This window comes from Crotalus tigris, unplaced genomic scaffold (assembly GCF_016545835.1).
Source record: "Crotalus tigris isolate CLP2741 ecotype Arizona unplaced genomic scaffold, ASM1654583v1 scf7180000024439.5362192, whole genome shotgun sequence".
Lineage (NCBI taxonomy): Eukaryota > Metazoa > Chordata > Lepidosauria > Squamata > Viperidae > Crotalus > Crotalus tigris.
Window position 1 is genome coordinate 188,220 of NW_024100609.1, and position 13,390 is coordinate 201,609.

General features: G+C 39.2%; 1 protein-coding gene across 2 annotated transcripts in view; it reads right to left on the bottom strand.

Annotated features, from left to right (window-relative positions):
* The window catches only part of EIPR1 (EARP complex and GARP complex interacting protein 1), a 68,116-nt gene that overhangs the window by 51,870 nt on the left and 2,856 nt on the right, over window positions 1-13,390 (bottom strand). For both annotated transcript variants that reach the window (XR_005555278.1, XM_039331929.1), the window contains exons 2-3: window positions 12,544-12,627; window positions 538-670 (exon numbers count right to left, since the gene is read on the bottom strand). Coding sequence is in view for 1 of the 2 variants with exons in the window: in XM_039331929.1 (XP_039187863.1) it covers window positions 538-670; window positions 12,544-12,627 (217 nt within the window). In the remaining variant the exon portion in view is untranslated. The remainder of the gene's footprint in view (window positions 1-537; window positions 671-12,543; window positions 12,628-13,390) is intronic.

Below are 13,390 nucleotides of genomic sequence, written 5' to 3' on the forward strand. Positions count from 1 at the left end.
AAGAAGCTCCATTTGTGGAAATGGAGGGTGTGCATGAAACCATCTCCTCTCCCTCCTCTGCCAGTCCAGAGCCAGAAATCTTGGGGACTGCTGTCACAGAATGCATTTTAAAAACAGGGGATTCAGAACGGACCTTTATTTTCCCTGTGCAACTTTCGTTTGGCTAGGAAAATAGGTAGAAAGCACGTGCTGAGGATACAAACTGGATTCCATTATTTCACACATCATTATATAACTGATTGAGGCAGAACACTCATTGAAGATTCATGAAATCCCATGAGGATGTCCTCTTCCTCTCTAGATATATGTAACTGCTTAAATAGGAGGGAATATATTTCACTTGCAAATTTTATGTTTGTACGGTTATTGGAACGTCTCATTTCCCCCCGCCCCCTCAAATATATGCTTTAACAGGGTGGTTTAATTTCAACTGTAAGAAGAATTCATATAAATAGGGTTAGAAACTGTACATATGCTGCCAAATAACCAGCTACCAGCTTCTCATGGAAATAATAATAGCAAGAAAATTACACTTACTTTTATTATAGCAGGTTGCAAATACACCTTTATCTGCTGGACTGGCACTTATGTGCCAAATTTCACCAACTTGGTGCAGAAGAACATTTTTGTTTATAATATTATTTTCATCATCAAAATCAATGATGTGAATCTGTAAATTGAAAACAAGAACAATCAACATTTATTTTAATTTTTAAGGTATTTTCAAGACAGGGAAACGTAGCATGAGTTTTATTTAATTAAGAAAAAGTTGCACCTATCGTTAAAAACAAAGTAAGTTCCTGGACTGACCCCATTATATTATGAACGTTAGTATTTCCAACTTCAGGATAAATAGGTAAAGCGATAAAACATCTATAACAAATATGAATATTAAGCTAAATATTTCTACTAAGTTTAAAACTTGAACACCAACCATTTAGATACTCAAGACTATCTGATACAATTAAAGAGGTGCAACAAATAATTTCCACAATCCACTTCTAGTCTTTTTATCACTGAAGATAGTCACTAGGACAATGGTTCTCAACCTGTGGATCGGGACCCCATTTGGGGTCGAACAACCATTTCACGGGGGTCGCCAAACAATGCAGTCCGCCATTTTTTTCCCCTTTTCCTTAGCTGTGCTACTCCCTTTTATTCTATTGGCTTTTGAAAGCTAATAGAATAGACTCTCTTGAATAGAGTCCAATTCTATTGGCTTTCAAAAGCCAATAGGAATTGTCCAGGCTGTCTCTGCCCTGCTGAGCCCACCAAAAGCCCCAGTCTGCAAACGGTGCTGCAAGTTGTCTGCAGCGAAGGCGAGCTGTCTGGAAGCTTCCATCCCTCCCTGCTGAGCAACTACTAAAAATGTAAGTAAAAGAGGGCCGGGGTGGGAGGTGGGAGGCCACCGGGCACAGGGAGGGTTGCTGGCATGCATGGGGCCCGGTGGGTGCCTTACCTCCCTTGGGCTGGGCCAGCTGGTGGCCCAGCCGGTGGTCGGCCTGCTCCGTCTCTGCCGCTTGCCAGCTACGCCTCGGCCGGCGCAGGGAGCGGCACCACGCATGCACAGCACTCCCGGGCAGGGAAAGTCCTCGACTTATGACCGGTTGGATAGTCCTCGACTTACGACCAGTTTAGTCCTCGACTTACGACCAGTTGTTTAGTCCTCAAGTTATGACCGGTTGGGGGTCGCGGCATTAAAAAGGTTGAGAACTTATCCACTAGGAAAATATGATCATAATTCAAACCAACTTTCATACTAGGAGAGGAAGAACTGATCCTTTCCCAGGTAACTCAAAATGTGTTTACCACCTTGCCGCCTTGCCTCTTTAGAAGCTCTAAACGTGATGCCTCCTAGACAGATCAGGTTCTTATCTTAGCATTTCCTGGTAAGAACTACCTGCTGGTCCATTGGAATGTGAAAATGATCTTGACTGGCCCTTGGAACATAGAAATGTTTCATGCAATTTGAAATATTATGAATTCTCTCTCCTACTAAGCAGAAAATTAAGCTCCCTGATGTTCAAGAGAGCTAATTGAAATGAAATGAACTGGGTAATTCAAACAAAGAGAAGCCAGTCACATCACAGGACAGGAAACTGAGGTTTTCCTGATATTGTTGAAAGCAATTCTCATTATTGCCTGTATAGTACTGGCTCAGGCTGCTGGTAGCTGTAATTTACCAGCGGTTTAAAAGGCAACTGGTCTACTAAATGTTACGATGGTGATCATAGCAAGCAAGCCATTTTTTTATTAGCATTGTATTTACAAATCAGCAAGCTCGACTTTTTAAGTAGTCAAAATCAATTATACTTAGATATGCAGGAGGATATCAGCCACTTGTACAACATACAGAAATGTAATCTTTTTTTTTTAATCCATGCAGACTGGATTTTTTATTGTATTTAACAGACAGAATCCCAAAGATGTTTTTTCACGAGGCAACTGGACTTTCTTGTTTTTCTTTGAAGAGCTGAAGAAGCTTCTTGGATGAGAAACGAAACGTCTTCAAAGAAAAACAAGAAAGTCCAGTTTCCTCGTGAAAAAGCATCTTTGGGATAACTATGACCTGGATGACTGAGAATCTCCATAGACATTAATTGACAGAACTTTATTTCAGGCATTGACCAATAAAAGAGAGTAATTAATATCTGTTCACTGGATATAACTTTTAGGGCTGTGCAAACCCTTTAAAAGATGTGCTTCATAATGAAAGAGAGAACATGTAAAGCCCATTGTTTTGAACTACCTTTAGCTGTCTCTGCACGCATGTACATTTGGTCAGTCATTTCATTTCCTGTGATCTCTGTACAGCCTTAATAAGTTGGTACTATCCAGTTATGATGGAGTAGTTTTCATTTTGGAGAGGTAAGAACCAGACCTTGTAGTGATTACTTTCATTAAATAAACAAAAAAACCCTTCTATACTTCACTATGCTGGATCCAGACTCTTAATATTTCATTCTTGAATAAGGTGCTAGATTTGGGGGAAACATCCCATCTCCAGTTATCTATGGATTATATGGCTTCTCTAGATCCATTTCAAGTTAGCTTCTGGAGAGTGTTTTAGTGCCTCTCTGGATGATGTACATTTAGAACTAGAATGTTGGCTTCACGATGACTTTGATACATCCACTCTGGCATCCATCTGAACCACTTAGATGGGATGTGGCATTGACAGCAATTTCAAGGTACCTCACTTCTTCTCAGATAAGCAATTACAGAATATGATGCTGGAATTCAATATGACAGCCCTTGGACTCTTCTGCCTTTTGCAATTTAACATACATAGAAAATCACCAGAAGAGACTCTGTCAAATTTTGGAATTTGCCATTAATAAACCAATGGCTAAAACTTTTAAAAGATCTTCAAGGGAAGTTCCTCTCCGTCCAACTGTAAACAGATATCCTGTATTTGTGAGGGAGGACTTGAAAGTATAAGGTAGCTTGAAAATTTTGGACTCTCTGCCAAAGGAGTCTAGTTGTTACCTATCTTGTCACTATACCAGCAGATGAAAATATTTTATTTTATTTGGAATGCTGAATTAGCAAGATAATTTATGTACTCTGCTAGTGCCTGCTGTATTTATTTGTTTTTAAAGGTATTTCAATTTTTTTAAAAAAATATTCTTATAGTTAGCTCCCTCGAGTCCTATTTTTTTGACTGGACAGAAAGATACAAATTCAGTAACTTAATAAATCTAGTCGGGTATTGCTCAGTAAATTAATGGAAGTTTTTAATAACTTTATCCAGGCCTTTTCTTTTCTCATGCAAGGAATGTGTTTCATCAGTTCACCAATAAAGTGCAAAAAAATTAAAAACACAGTTAAAATATGTAGCATATATTAACAACAACTAACAGTACAAAGGTCTCTAAAATCAAAAGTCAAAGCAAGCCTCACCATAATAATTTTTTTTATCATTCCACCTATTATATTACAGAAAACATTGTATGACCTATTACAGTTTGTCTTAGATGGGAACTATACGAATACTAGCTTAGAAAAAAATGTAGGAAAAAAATTCTCCAGCCAGTATCTTCATGCACAATAGAAGTCTTGAAATACCTAGGCTACTGGAGATTTCTTTATACAGTTTACTATCCTGAGACAAAACCCTTTTTTCATTTCCTTCTACTTATGTTCATAATAAAGGAGGCAATTTAGGACAGAATCAAGCTGGAAGCCAGAACCAGCATCGAGAGACGGGTGTTCTCTCAAATTATTGCTCAATGCTTGACTAAGCAGCATGTCTGTAAAACAAAAACCCTCTTCAGTGGCTAGCATAAGAAGCACAGCTTCAACAACTTCTCCACTGAAACAATACAGCACAGCAGACTCTACCAAGCTGGCTGCTTCGTCTGTTAGCTCTCACAGCCTCCTTTAGAAAACAAGAAGCCTCGTGTTGAAATTATAAAGCAGTCTCCTTGGCAGTGAAATTGATTCCCTAAAGGTGAGCTACAAATCAAAATTCAATTTGCTCTACCAACATGTATTATGTGCCCCTACTAACCATATAAAGAGGGTCATTCAGCACATAAACTAGAAGTGGCTTCTGCCCTATCTTGGGTCCCTCAAAGTCAGACACAGCTGCTTTCCTCCCCCTGGCAAGATGATTCAGAACTGCATCAGATCCAAAGGACAAGTATTATTAAATATAGTGTGTCATACGTTCCAGAGGACTTTTTGTTGGTTGTAGAGTCAGCCAGATGTTTAGATGGATTTGACAGTTTTGTCCACCTAGAGTCCTTCCCAAGGACCTGGGGTGGACAGATGTTGTTGTTTAATGGCATTAAACATATTGTCACAGATAATACCAACATCTGCCTATCCCAGGTCCTTGGGTAGGATTTGAGAGGTGGATAAAAATGCCAAACCCAGTCTAAACATCTGGCTGACTGTGCGATGAACCATAATTGTTATTTATTATTACCTGCAATTATTTAGTGAAGAGACATGAAAAGAATTAAAGGGGATATTTGACAAGCTTTACTTTCTGGTCCAGCAGTAACATTCTATACAGGATGAAAGCCAGCTCTCTCTTTTCTTATGAGGATGTTCTGATCGGATTGCTGGTACAAGTAATACTTTCAGCATTTATTTCACATGGAATTATTTTGTTTATTTTGCTCTCAAAATATGCCTACCGTTTGATTAGACATTCTCCCAGAGGTTGAAGCCCATGCTGACTTTAGAGAAAGGAAGTATCTCCACTCAGGAGCTGAAAATCCTGCGTGCTTTTGTCTCACTCTCATCTTTAGAGGGCTGCTGCAGAAGGACGGCAGCTCCCCTCCATGGGCAAAAGGGAAGGGCTTCAGTGGGGTGAAGGAAGGGAATTTAAGATCTTCAGGATCTGAGCCCTGTTTCTGCACACCTCTGTGTGCAGGGAGGGAATGCTTCAATGGATTGCACTTCTCTGCCCCACCAAAGGACTTCAGTTCCCTTTGCTGGGCAGTTCTTTCAGCCAGCCCTTAGAGCAGTGGTTCTCAACCTTTTTAATGCCGCGACCCCCAACCGGTCGTAAGTCGAGGACTACTCAACCGGTCGTAAGTCGAGGACTACTCAACTGGTGCAGCACCGTTTGCAGAATGGGACTTTTGACGGGCTCAGCAGGGCAGAGACAGCCTGGACAATTCCTATTGGCTTTTGAAAGCCAATAGAATAAAAGGGAGTAGCACAGCTAAGGAAAAGGGGAAAAAAATGGCGGACTGCGTTGTTTGGCGACCCCTGTGAAATGGTGGTTCGACCCCAAATGGGGTCCCGACCCACAGGTTGAGAACCACTGCCCTAGAGACAATTGGAGTCCTCTTAGCAGGTGACACCAACTTGCAGTCTTCCTGGATGGCTTCCCTACTGACTTTCTTGGGACGCCGGCAGAGAAGATTGCAAGTGGTGATCACTTGATTTTGAGGCACTTGGCAATCGGTTGGAAGTGTAAACAGGTTGCCAAGTACCCAGATGACAACCAGGTGATGAGGAGGGGAGGAGGAGCAGCATAACATTTTATATGGCCAGAAGTACTTTACAGGCCATAAAGCACCCTTTCAAAGGTCATTGTAGCTTATGAGTTAAACTGTAAAAACTTCCTAATGCATGTAGTCTATCAAATCTCTAGAGATGGAGCAGGGGCCAGGACTCAGAAATTGTTTCTGGGCTCAAGCTTGTATACATCGGAGAAGATAGGCACAGTTGTAAGTCAAGGTGTCAACGCTGCAAATATTGTATATTCTTGCTTTTGACAATATGCAGAACTGTCTGGTAATTATGGGGTTAATACAGAGCAGAAGGGGGGTTGGGGATAAAGCCGGGAAAGAAAGAGGAAGAAAACATTTGACCTTCACACTAATTGGATAATGTGAGATATGACGGCTAATTTAGGGAGGGAACATGCTGATAATTTAACTGCTCAGAGGAAGAGAACTTAGATCCTAGGCGTTGTGCCTGTGCCGACATTTTGTAACAATAAAAGACTTTTAGGAAAATAATGCCTGGAAGTTCTTTGAAATGTTTCATTAGCCGGAACCATAACACAAGGATTATGTGTAGGAAATCTATAGGCACAGATTCAGGCAGTCATTTGAGGGAGGAGCATAAAGGCCAAACACAGAAGAGATATGGAAGTAAAATCACTGTTCATCAGTAACAGGTATCCTCGCAAAGAGGGTTCTTTAAGAACACAGTTGACCATCTACTTCTAGAGAGGGCTCTAGAGCTCCAGACTTTAAAACCTCTGGCTAAGAATTACGGAAACAATAACTAAAGTTATTGGTCTCAGGTTTCTGGTCTAGTGTTGCCTTGTTCCCATCTCTCTCCTCCATACTGTATCTTCCTCGGGGTTTGTTTCTTAGCTCGATGAAGACTTTGGTCACTAGTCTATCACATTCATTCAGATATTGGATTCATTTCATTCTAACCTCTGGTCCACTTTAAGCTGGGACACAAAATGAGTATGTCAACAAGTGTTCAGTCTAGAAATGTATGTTCAGTAAAATTGAGCACGCAGTTCTTTTTAGTATGAATTAAATTCTCGGTTCTCCCTAAGCATCCTTCCAACTCCACAGCTTATCTTTAGAAGTTTTTTTTAAAGTCTTTCTACTGATACTATTGCTAAACTTTTACTTATCTACTCCAAAAATCTTACCAATATATTTTGAATAATTTTTCCATGAACTTCTCTAGATCAATCTACCTTCTCCCATATGTATAAGCTTGAGCCCAAAAATAATTTCTGAATTCTGGCCTCTGCTTCATCTTTAGAGATTTAATAGACTACATGTGTTAGAAATTTTTTATAGTGACACCAAAGCTCTGATATGGCCATCTCAGAGAAAGCATTATACTTCCCCTTTCATGTTCAGATGCACTTAGAAAAAAATCCACCTATTCAAAGAGGCTTTTAATATGATTCATAAACTAGTTTTCTTTTCTGAAATCCTTACAGAACAGCAGGATAGAAAATAATTCTTATTAGTCTGCTCTCAGGACAATGCAAAAGAACCACATCAGACATTTATACGTTTACTAAAGCCTTTTCTTTTGGCCTAATTCCCCTAATACAACTTGGTAGCTGAGGTCGAAATCATAGACTTTAAGGATTTCCTGCAACACACTTTCTCTCTGACCCTTGACTAATGACTTTTCCTCCATCCTTGTTAAAGTGGAAGGACAAGTAGAGTAAGGTCTGGACGAAAGGTGAGGGACAGAGACAAGGCTGTGTTGAATGACAGCCTTTTTAAAGGCAGCCACCCAAACTAGTTCCTAAAGAACTCTGTCCAACAACTTTTACAAAATCTTCACAAAAAAGACACTGTATTCCTGAGTTCCCATGAAAGACCAAAACCAAAATAACCCTGGACTAGGTGACAAAAATTATTCTTGGCAGATGTGCAATACTGCATTCCCCCCGGAGTAGGAGTACAATAGATTTTTTTAAAAAAAAACCAAATTTGTATACTACGGAAAGTTGTAGATATTGTAAGTCTACTGTAACAATACAACACAATATTGCAAGACACTGTCACTACCCCCCAATCCCCCCAGTTTAGTTATCTCAAGCCATAAAATAAACAAGCAAACAAAATCATGGATGGAAACAGGACTGCAAGTATTTGCAATTCTTTTTTTCCCTCTTTAATTATGTAGCAGAATACCCCACAAAATGTTTTATTTCTCTGACAAGCACTCTATGAACAGCATTAAAGCAGAAGATGCTGTGGGATTCTCCTTGATTATCCCCTCCACTCTCCATTTTCACTAGCTTGCTTATGATAGCTGAATATTAATGAGCTGAATGCAGTTGAAATTCACTCCCCTCCCCAACCCAAAGCTTTATGAGTTAAGATTCCTTCAAGGGATTCCACCCACAATAGCTCTTCGCCTGAGAGTTGAATTGCAACCTAGATGTCAAGCCGCCATCTGCCATGAAATGTACAAAGATCCACCGTTGCCTGACCTAGGCTGAGAGAGATCAGTTCTGTTAAATTATAAGCAGTCATGATAGAGGCTCATGACACTTCTTATAGATTAATCACCGACTCCATAGCTGATCGCTTCAAGCACTGCCAAAGGCCATTAACCCTATCTGCTCATTAGCATCCAGGGAAAGTGCCCTACACCTCACTTATTAATGCTGGTACTCATAAGAGGGAAGCAGGAATAGGAAAAAGAGAAATTATTGGTAGAATGCCGAGATACAACCAGGAAGTCTGAATCGGGGCAATATTTTAGTATTTAACAGCATAGAATAACTTTAGGAACTGAGGCACATAACTATCTGATGATTTACCAAACATGGCTGACTTAAGTACTGTAGATCTATAACCATCCAATGGGAAGAAATTAACATGTTATCTAAGGCAGCGGCCCCCAACCTTTTTGGCACTAGGGACCAGTTTTATGGGAGATAATTTTTCCAAGGAACGGGAGGGGGAAATGGTTTCGGTTTCGCTCACTCACCTGCTGCTCATCTCCAGCTGTGCGGCCCAGTTCCTAAGAGGCCATGGACTGGTACGGTTGATGGCCCTGGGGTTGGGGACCCCTGATCTAAGGCATAAGGCTATCACATACCACAGCACCTCATCCCTGGTTTTCTCTTTAACATCCAACAGCAATATGACATAATATAGTATCTAGTTCATCTCCCAGTAAGTATGAAATACACTACTTTGAGGATGGGTACCAAGACTTTGCAACAACAAAAATCTGTCCTACTGGGGTGAGAGGAGCCTGCTCAGCTTTTCTGAGCCTATGAGATTATTTGGACAAATACTCAAATGTTGTATGACTGAGTTTAATGTAAAGTTTTTTTAAAAAAAATTGCATCCATCTGAGGCCAGAGACAGTGTTGTGAATGCCAGCAATTGCTTGATATTTTTTGTTTTTGCTCTGCAGAGCTAGGCCACTTTATAAACTATGGAATCATTAAGGAGTCAACTGCTACTTTTCATTTGCTTTTTAAAAAGTGCTTTAAATTATTTAGCTGTGTTATATATCATCAGGCTTGCAGTCGTCTTCATGACTGACTCACTTTGGCTCAGTGTCTTTAAATGAAGAGTTAAGTTTTCAGTTTTAATGCCCTCTTCATTGAAGAATGTTCAGGAGGTCCAGAGACACTCTGAGGGCATAAAGAAATAAGCATGGAGAATAAATTTCACTGCTATTGTTTGGCTGGGGACAATTCAAGTAAGAACTAGGGTGAAGCATTGGGATAACTTAATGTTATTTTATCATGGAGCTCACTGAGAGTCAGAATAAGAGAGTTGGAAGAGACTTTGTTGGTCTTCTAGTCCAACCCCTACTCAAGCAGGAGACCCTATACCTTCCTGGACAAATGGTGTCCAGTCTCTTCTTGAAAATGTCCAGTGATGGAGCACCCACCGCTTCTGGAGGCAAGTGTTCTACTGAATAATTGTTCTCACTGTCAGGAGATTCTCCTTAGTTCCAGGTTGCTTCTCTCCTTGATAAGTTTCCACCTGTTACTTCTTGTCCTGTGCTTTGGAGAACTAGTTGACCCCTCTCTTCTCTGTGACAACCCCTCAAGTACTGGAAGATTGCTTTCATGTCTCCCCTAATCCTTTCTTCATCTCAACATCTTTTTTGTATCATGGTGACCAGAACTGGAGGCAGTCTTCCAAGGGTCTCCCCAATGCAGTATAAAGTTGTGTATACTAACACATCCCGTGATCCTGAAACTATCCCTCTGTCCAAGAAACTTAGAACTGAATTGGTTTTTCTGGTTAATCAATCTTGGGTGATCTTTGGACCAATTGCTAGTTCTCAGACGGTTATTGCTATAAGAACAAACTGAGGAGAGATTCTTGAGAAAGTAGCTTTGAGAGTCTAGAGGAAAGACAAGTTTTTCCCCTTTTGTTTTTTAAAGCACCATAGAAGAAATTGATTATCTGCACCATCTTTAGTCAGGGTTCAGGCCTGGATATGGAATGGAGAGAACATAGAATGCAGTTAATAATCAAATTTGCAGGGAACTGGATAGGAGAACTGTGGCCATCTTGGTCAGTTGACATCTCTCAGTGGCTTTTGATACTATCAGCCAAAGTATCCATCTGGATCACCTCCAGGACCTGAGGATTGTTGGACTGGTTCTACTCCTCCCAGTTCCAGTTGGAGGGGGGAAGGAGAAGAGATCAGCTTGCTGGCTATTCCCTTGTGGGTGCTATAGTAGTCAATCCTCTTCCCACCTTCTCTTCAAAATTTACATGAAAATGGAAGAAGCCATCCTAGATCTTGGGGTTCTGTATCAACAATGTGTTGATGATAGCCAACTTTATATCACTATCTCCAGACCAGATTAGTGATGCTGTTAAAGTCCTGTGGGATCTCTGTTGCTCTTTGAAATTGGTAGTTTTTCTTGCAGACATTACATTACCTAAATATGTAACATAATTAGTGCTACAAAGGGAGTGGGTTTGCCCTCATTTTATATACAATTGGCTTGCCCTGTCAACCCCACTCCTATAGTAGTCTATAAACAAAATGACTCATTTTGCTGGAGAAAATATTATACTTAGTGGAAGATTTGCATTTGAAGGTATCTTAAATGCTTCAGGTTCTCTTTACCTATTTTTTTCTGTAATTACAGATTGAACCGAATCATTTTGTCTTTTGAGATTAAAAGCAAAATCCTCATTGCATGTATCTCCCAAACAAACAAACAAAAAAGAAGAAGAATAAAAAATTTAAAAAAACTATTTGGATGGATTTGTAAACTGAAACAATTATTTTTTTTTCTGTTTTGCATAATGCTCGCCTTACTCTGGCAAGAAAGAATAATTTCAGGAAGTTATTTTGCTAGCCATTCACACTTTACACATCTATGTATGGACAGCAAGTTGATATATTTATTAATTATGTTTGCAATCAAGAAAATGTCTTCATGCCATGAAATAATTCTTAAGCAACTCTACCCACGAACTATTTTGTTTTTTCGTTTTGTGTCTATTTTAACATGAGACATACTATACATCTCTTGAAGATAATGCCGTGAAGACTGGGAACCCTTTGAAAACAGTTCAGGAAAAGTGTTTTAGATATTACATGAGACCGCATATCTCTGCTGATAAAAGTAGCTGACTTTTTCAACTTCTGGCAGACCTTGAAAAAAAGATGCTACTTTCTAAAGTAAGGGTGTCAAACTCGCAATGTCATGACGTATCGCGACATCTCGCGACTTTTTTGCCATTGCCAGCAATGGGGTGAGCGTGGTTTTCCTATGATGCATCCCTGTTCATTCAAGTTAAAATGACTCTTCTTCCAAGTTATTTTCTAACATTACACTTCCCACTATCTACTAAATTTCCATTTTGTCCTTGAATGTCTCTCTCAAAGTTTCTAATTTTTGCTACACTTAATCATGTTAATCATGGAAATCAGGGGTTCCCAACCAGGGGTGCCGGCACCCCCTGGGGGTGCGAGACAATATTCCAGGGAGTGCAAAAACTTGGGTTTTCAAAATTATAGTGTATATACATAATTCATTGTCATTATTTTGAACTTTTGTAAGGGGCGCGAGAGTATATCCGAAGCGTTCTAGGGGTGAGGGGTATAGAAAAGCTTGGGAACCACTGATGTAGATAAACCTCAGTTGCAAATCTCATTCTAAGTCAAGTCTTAACTACAGGTAGTCCTCGACTTACCACAATTGAGGCCAAAATGCATGTTAAGTGAGAAATTTGTTAAGTTTGCCCCATTTTTACGAGCTGTCATAAAGGTGAGTCAGTTGTCAAGCATCCGAATGTAAATCACGTGACCACGGGGATGCTTCAATAGTCGTAAGTGTGAAAAATGGTCATAAAGTCACTTGTTTCAGTGCCGTTGTAATTTTGAACGGTTATTAAATGAACCATTGTAAATGGAGGACTAACGGTAGTACCACAAACAGGGCTTTTTAGTCTCCCAAATCACATGACATTTAATTTTATAAACAAAAGTTCTGTTTAAAATTTGGCAGAAAAAAAATATTATTCAATTAAAAGGTTTTCAAAGCAATTCTCTTTCTACATTCGTGCCACATTCATAAAAGTTTACCTGGTTATCATATTTAAGAGACTGAGTTCCAACAAGAAATCGTATTGCCTCTGTTTCTGCAGTTTGTGGAGTCAGGGCTCGTGCCTAAAAAATTGTGAAAAATACAAATGGAGTCACATCTAGCATATTCCGGTGTCTTGAAAAGTACATGATATCATTCATTATGACACTCTTTAAAATATATTCATACATCTGTATTTTTCGAAATACAATTTCTACCTTTTGGCACAAAACTGTGATCTCATGGCTAAAAAGTAAAAAAGGCGTTTTCAGCATGCATTCTCTCATTTGTGGAAAATGTGCACAAAAGTGAGAGCAGCAACCCAAATGTTCAAAATTAATTATTTTGCAGAAACAGCAATTTAAGAAGGAGATTTAATGTTAGTGAAAATTCACTATCTTTATTTACCTTTTTGACCAAGAAAAACAATCAGATGTATTTTTTTTAAAAAAACCAACAAACCCTTAAGTTTTATTAAAGAACATACAGAATTGGATTCAATCCAAATTAATCTTACTCCCATTGAAATTTATATAGCTAGTAAAATGTATGCCTGGAAAAATAAAATCCATCCAACATTTTCAAGACAGTTCAATTGCTTTACCTGCAGTATTTATAAACCATTCACCATGAACTACAATATAAATGCACCTTTGAATCACTAGCTTACTGCTACAAGTATAAAGTATTTTGTTTAAAACAAAGAGGATAGATCTAAGAGTTATAGTAAGACACCTAAACTAGTTCCTGAATAGTTGTGGTTGCTAATTTAAATGTTAGGGATGACTATAATTTGGAACAAAGTAATTAATACAGCTGTTCAATGCTGAAAAGATTTAAAACTTA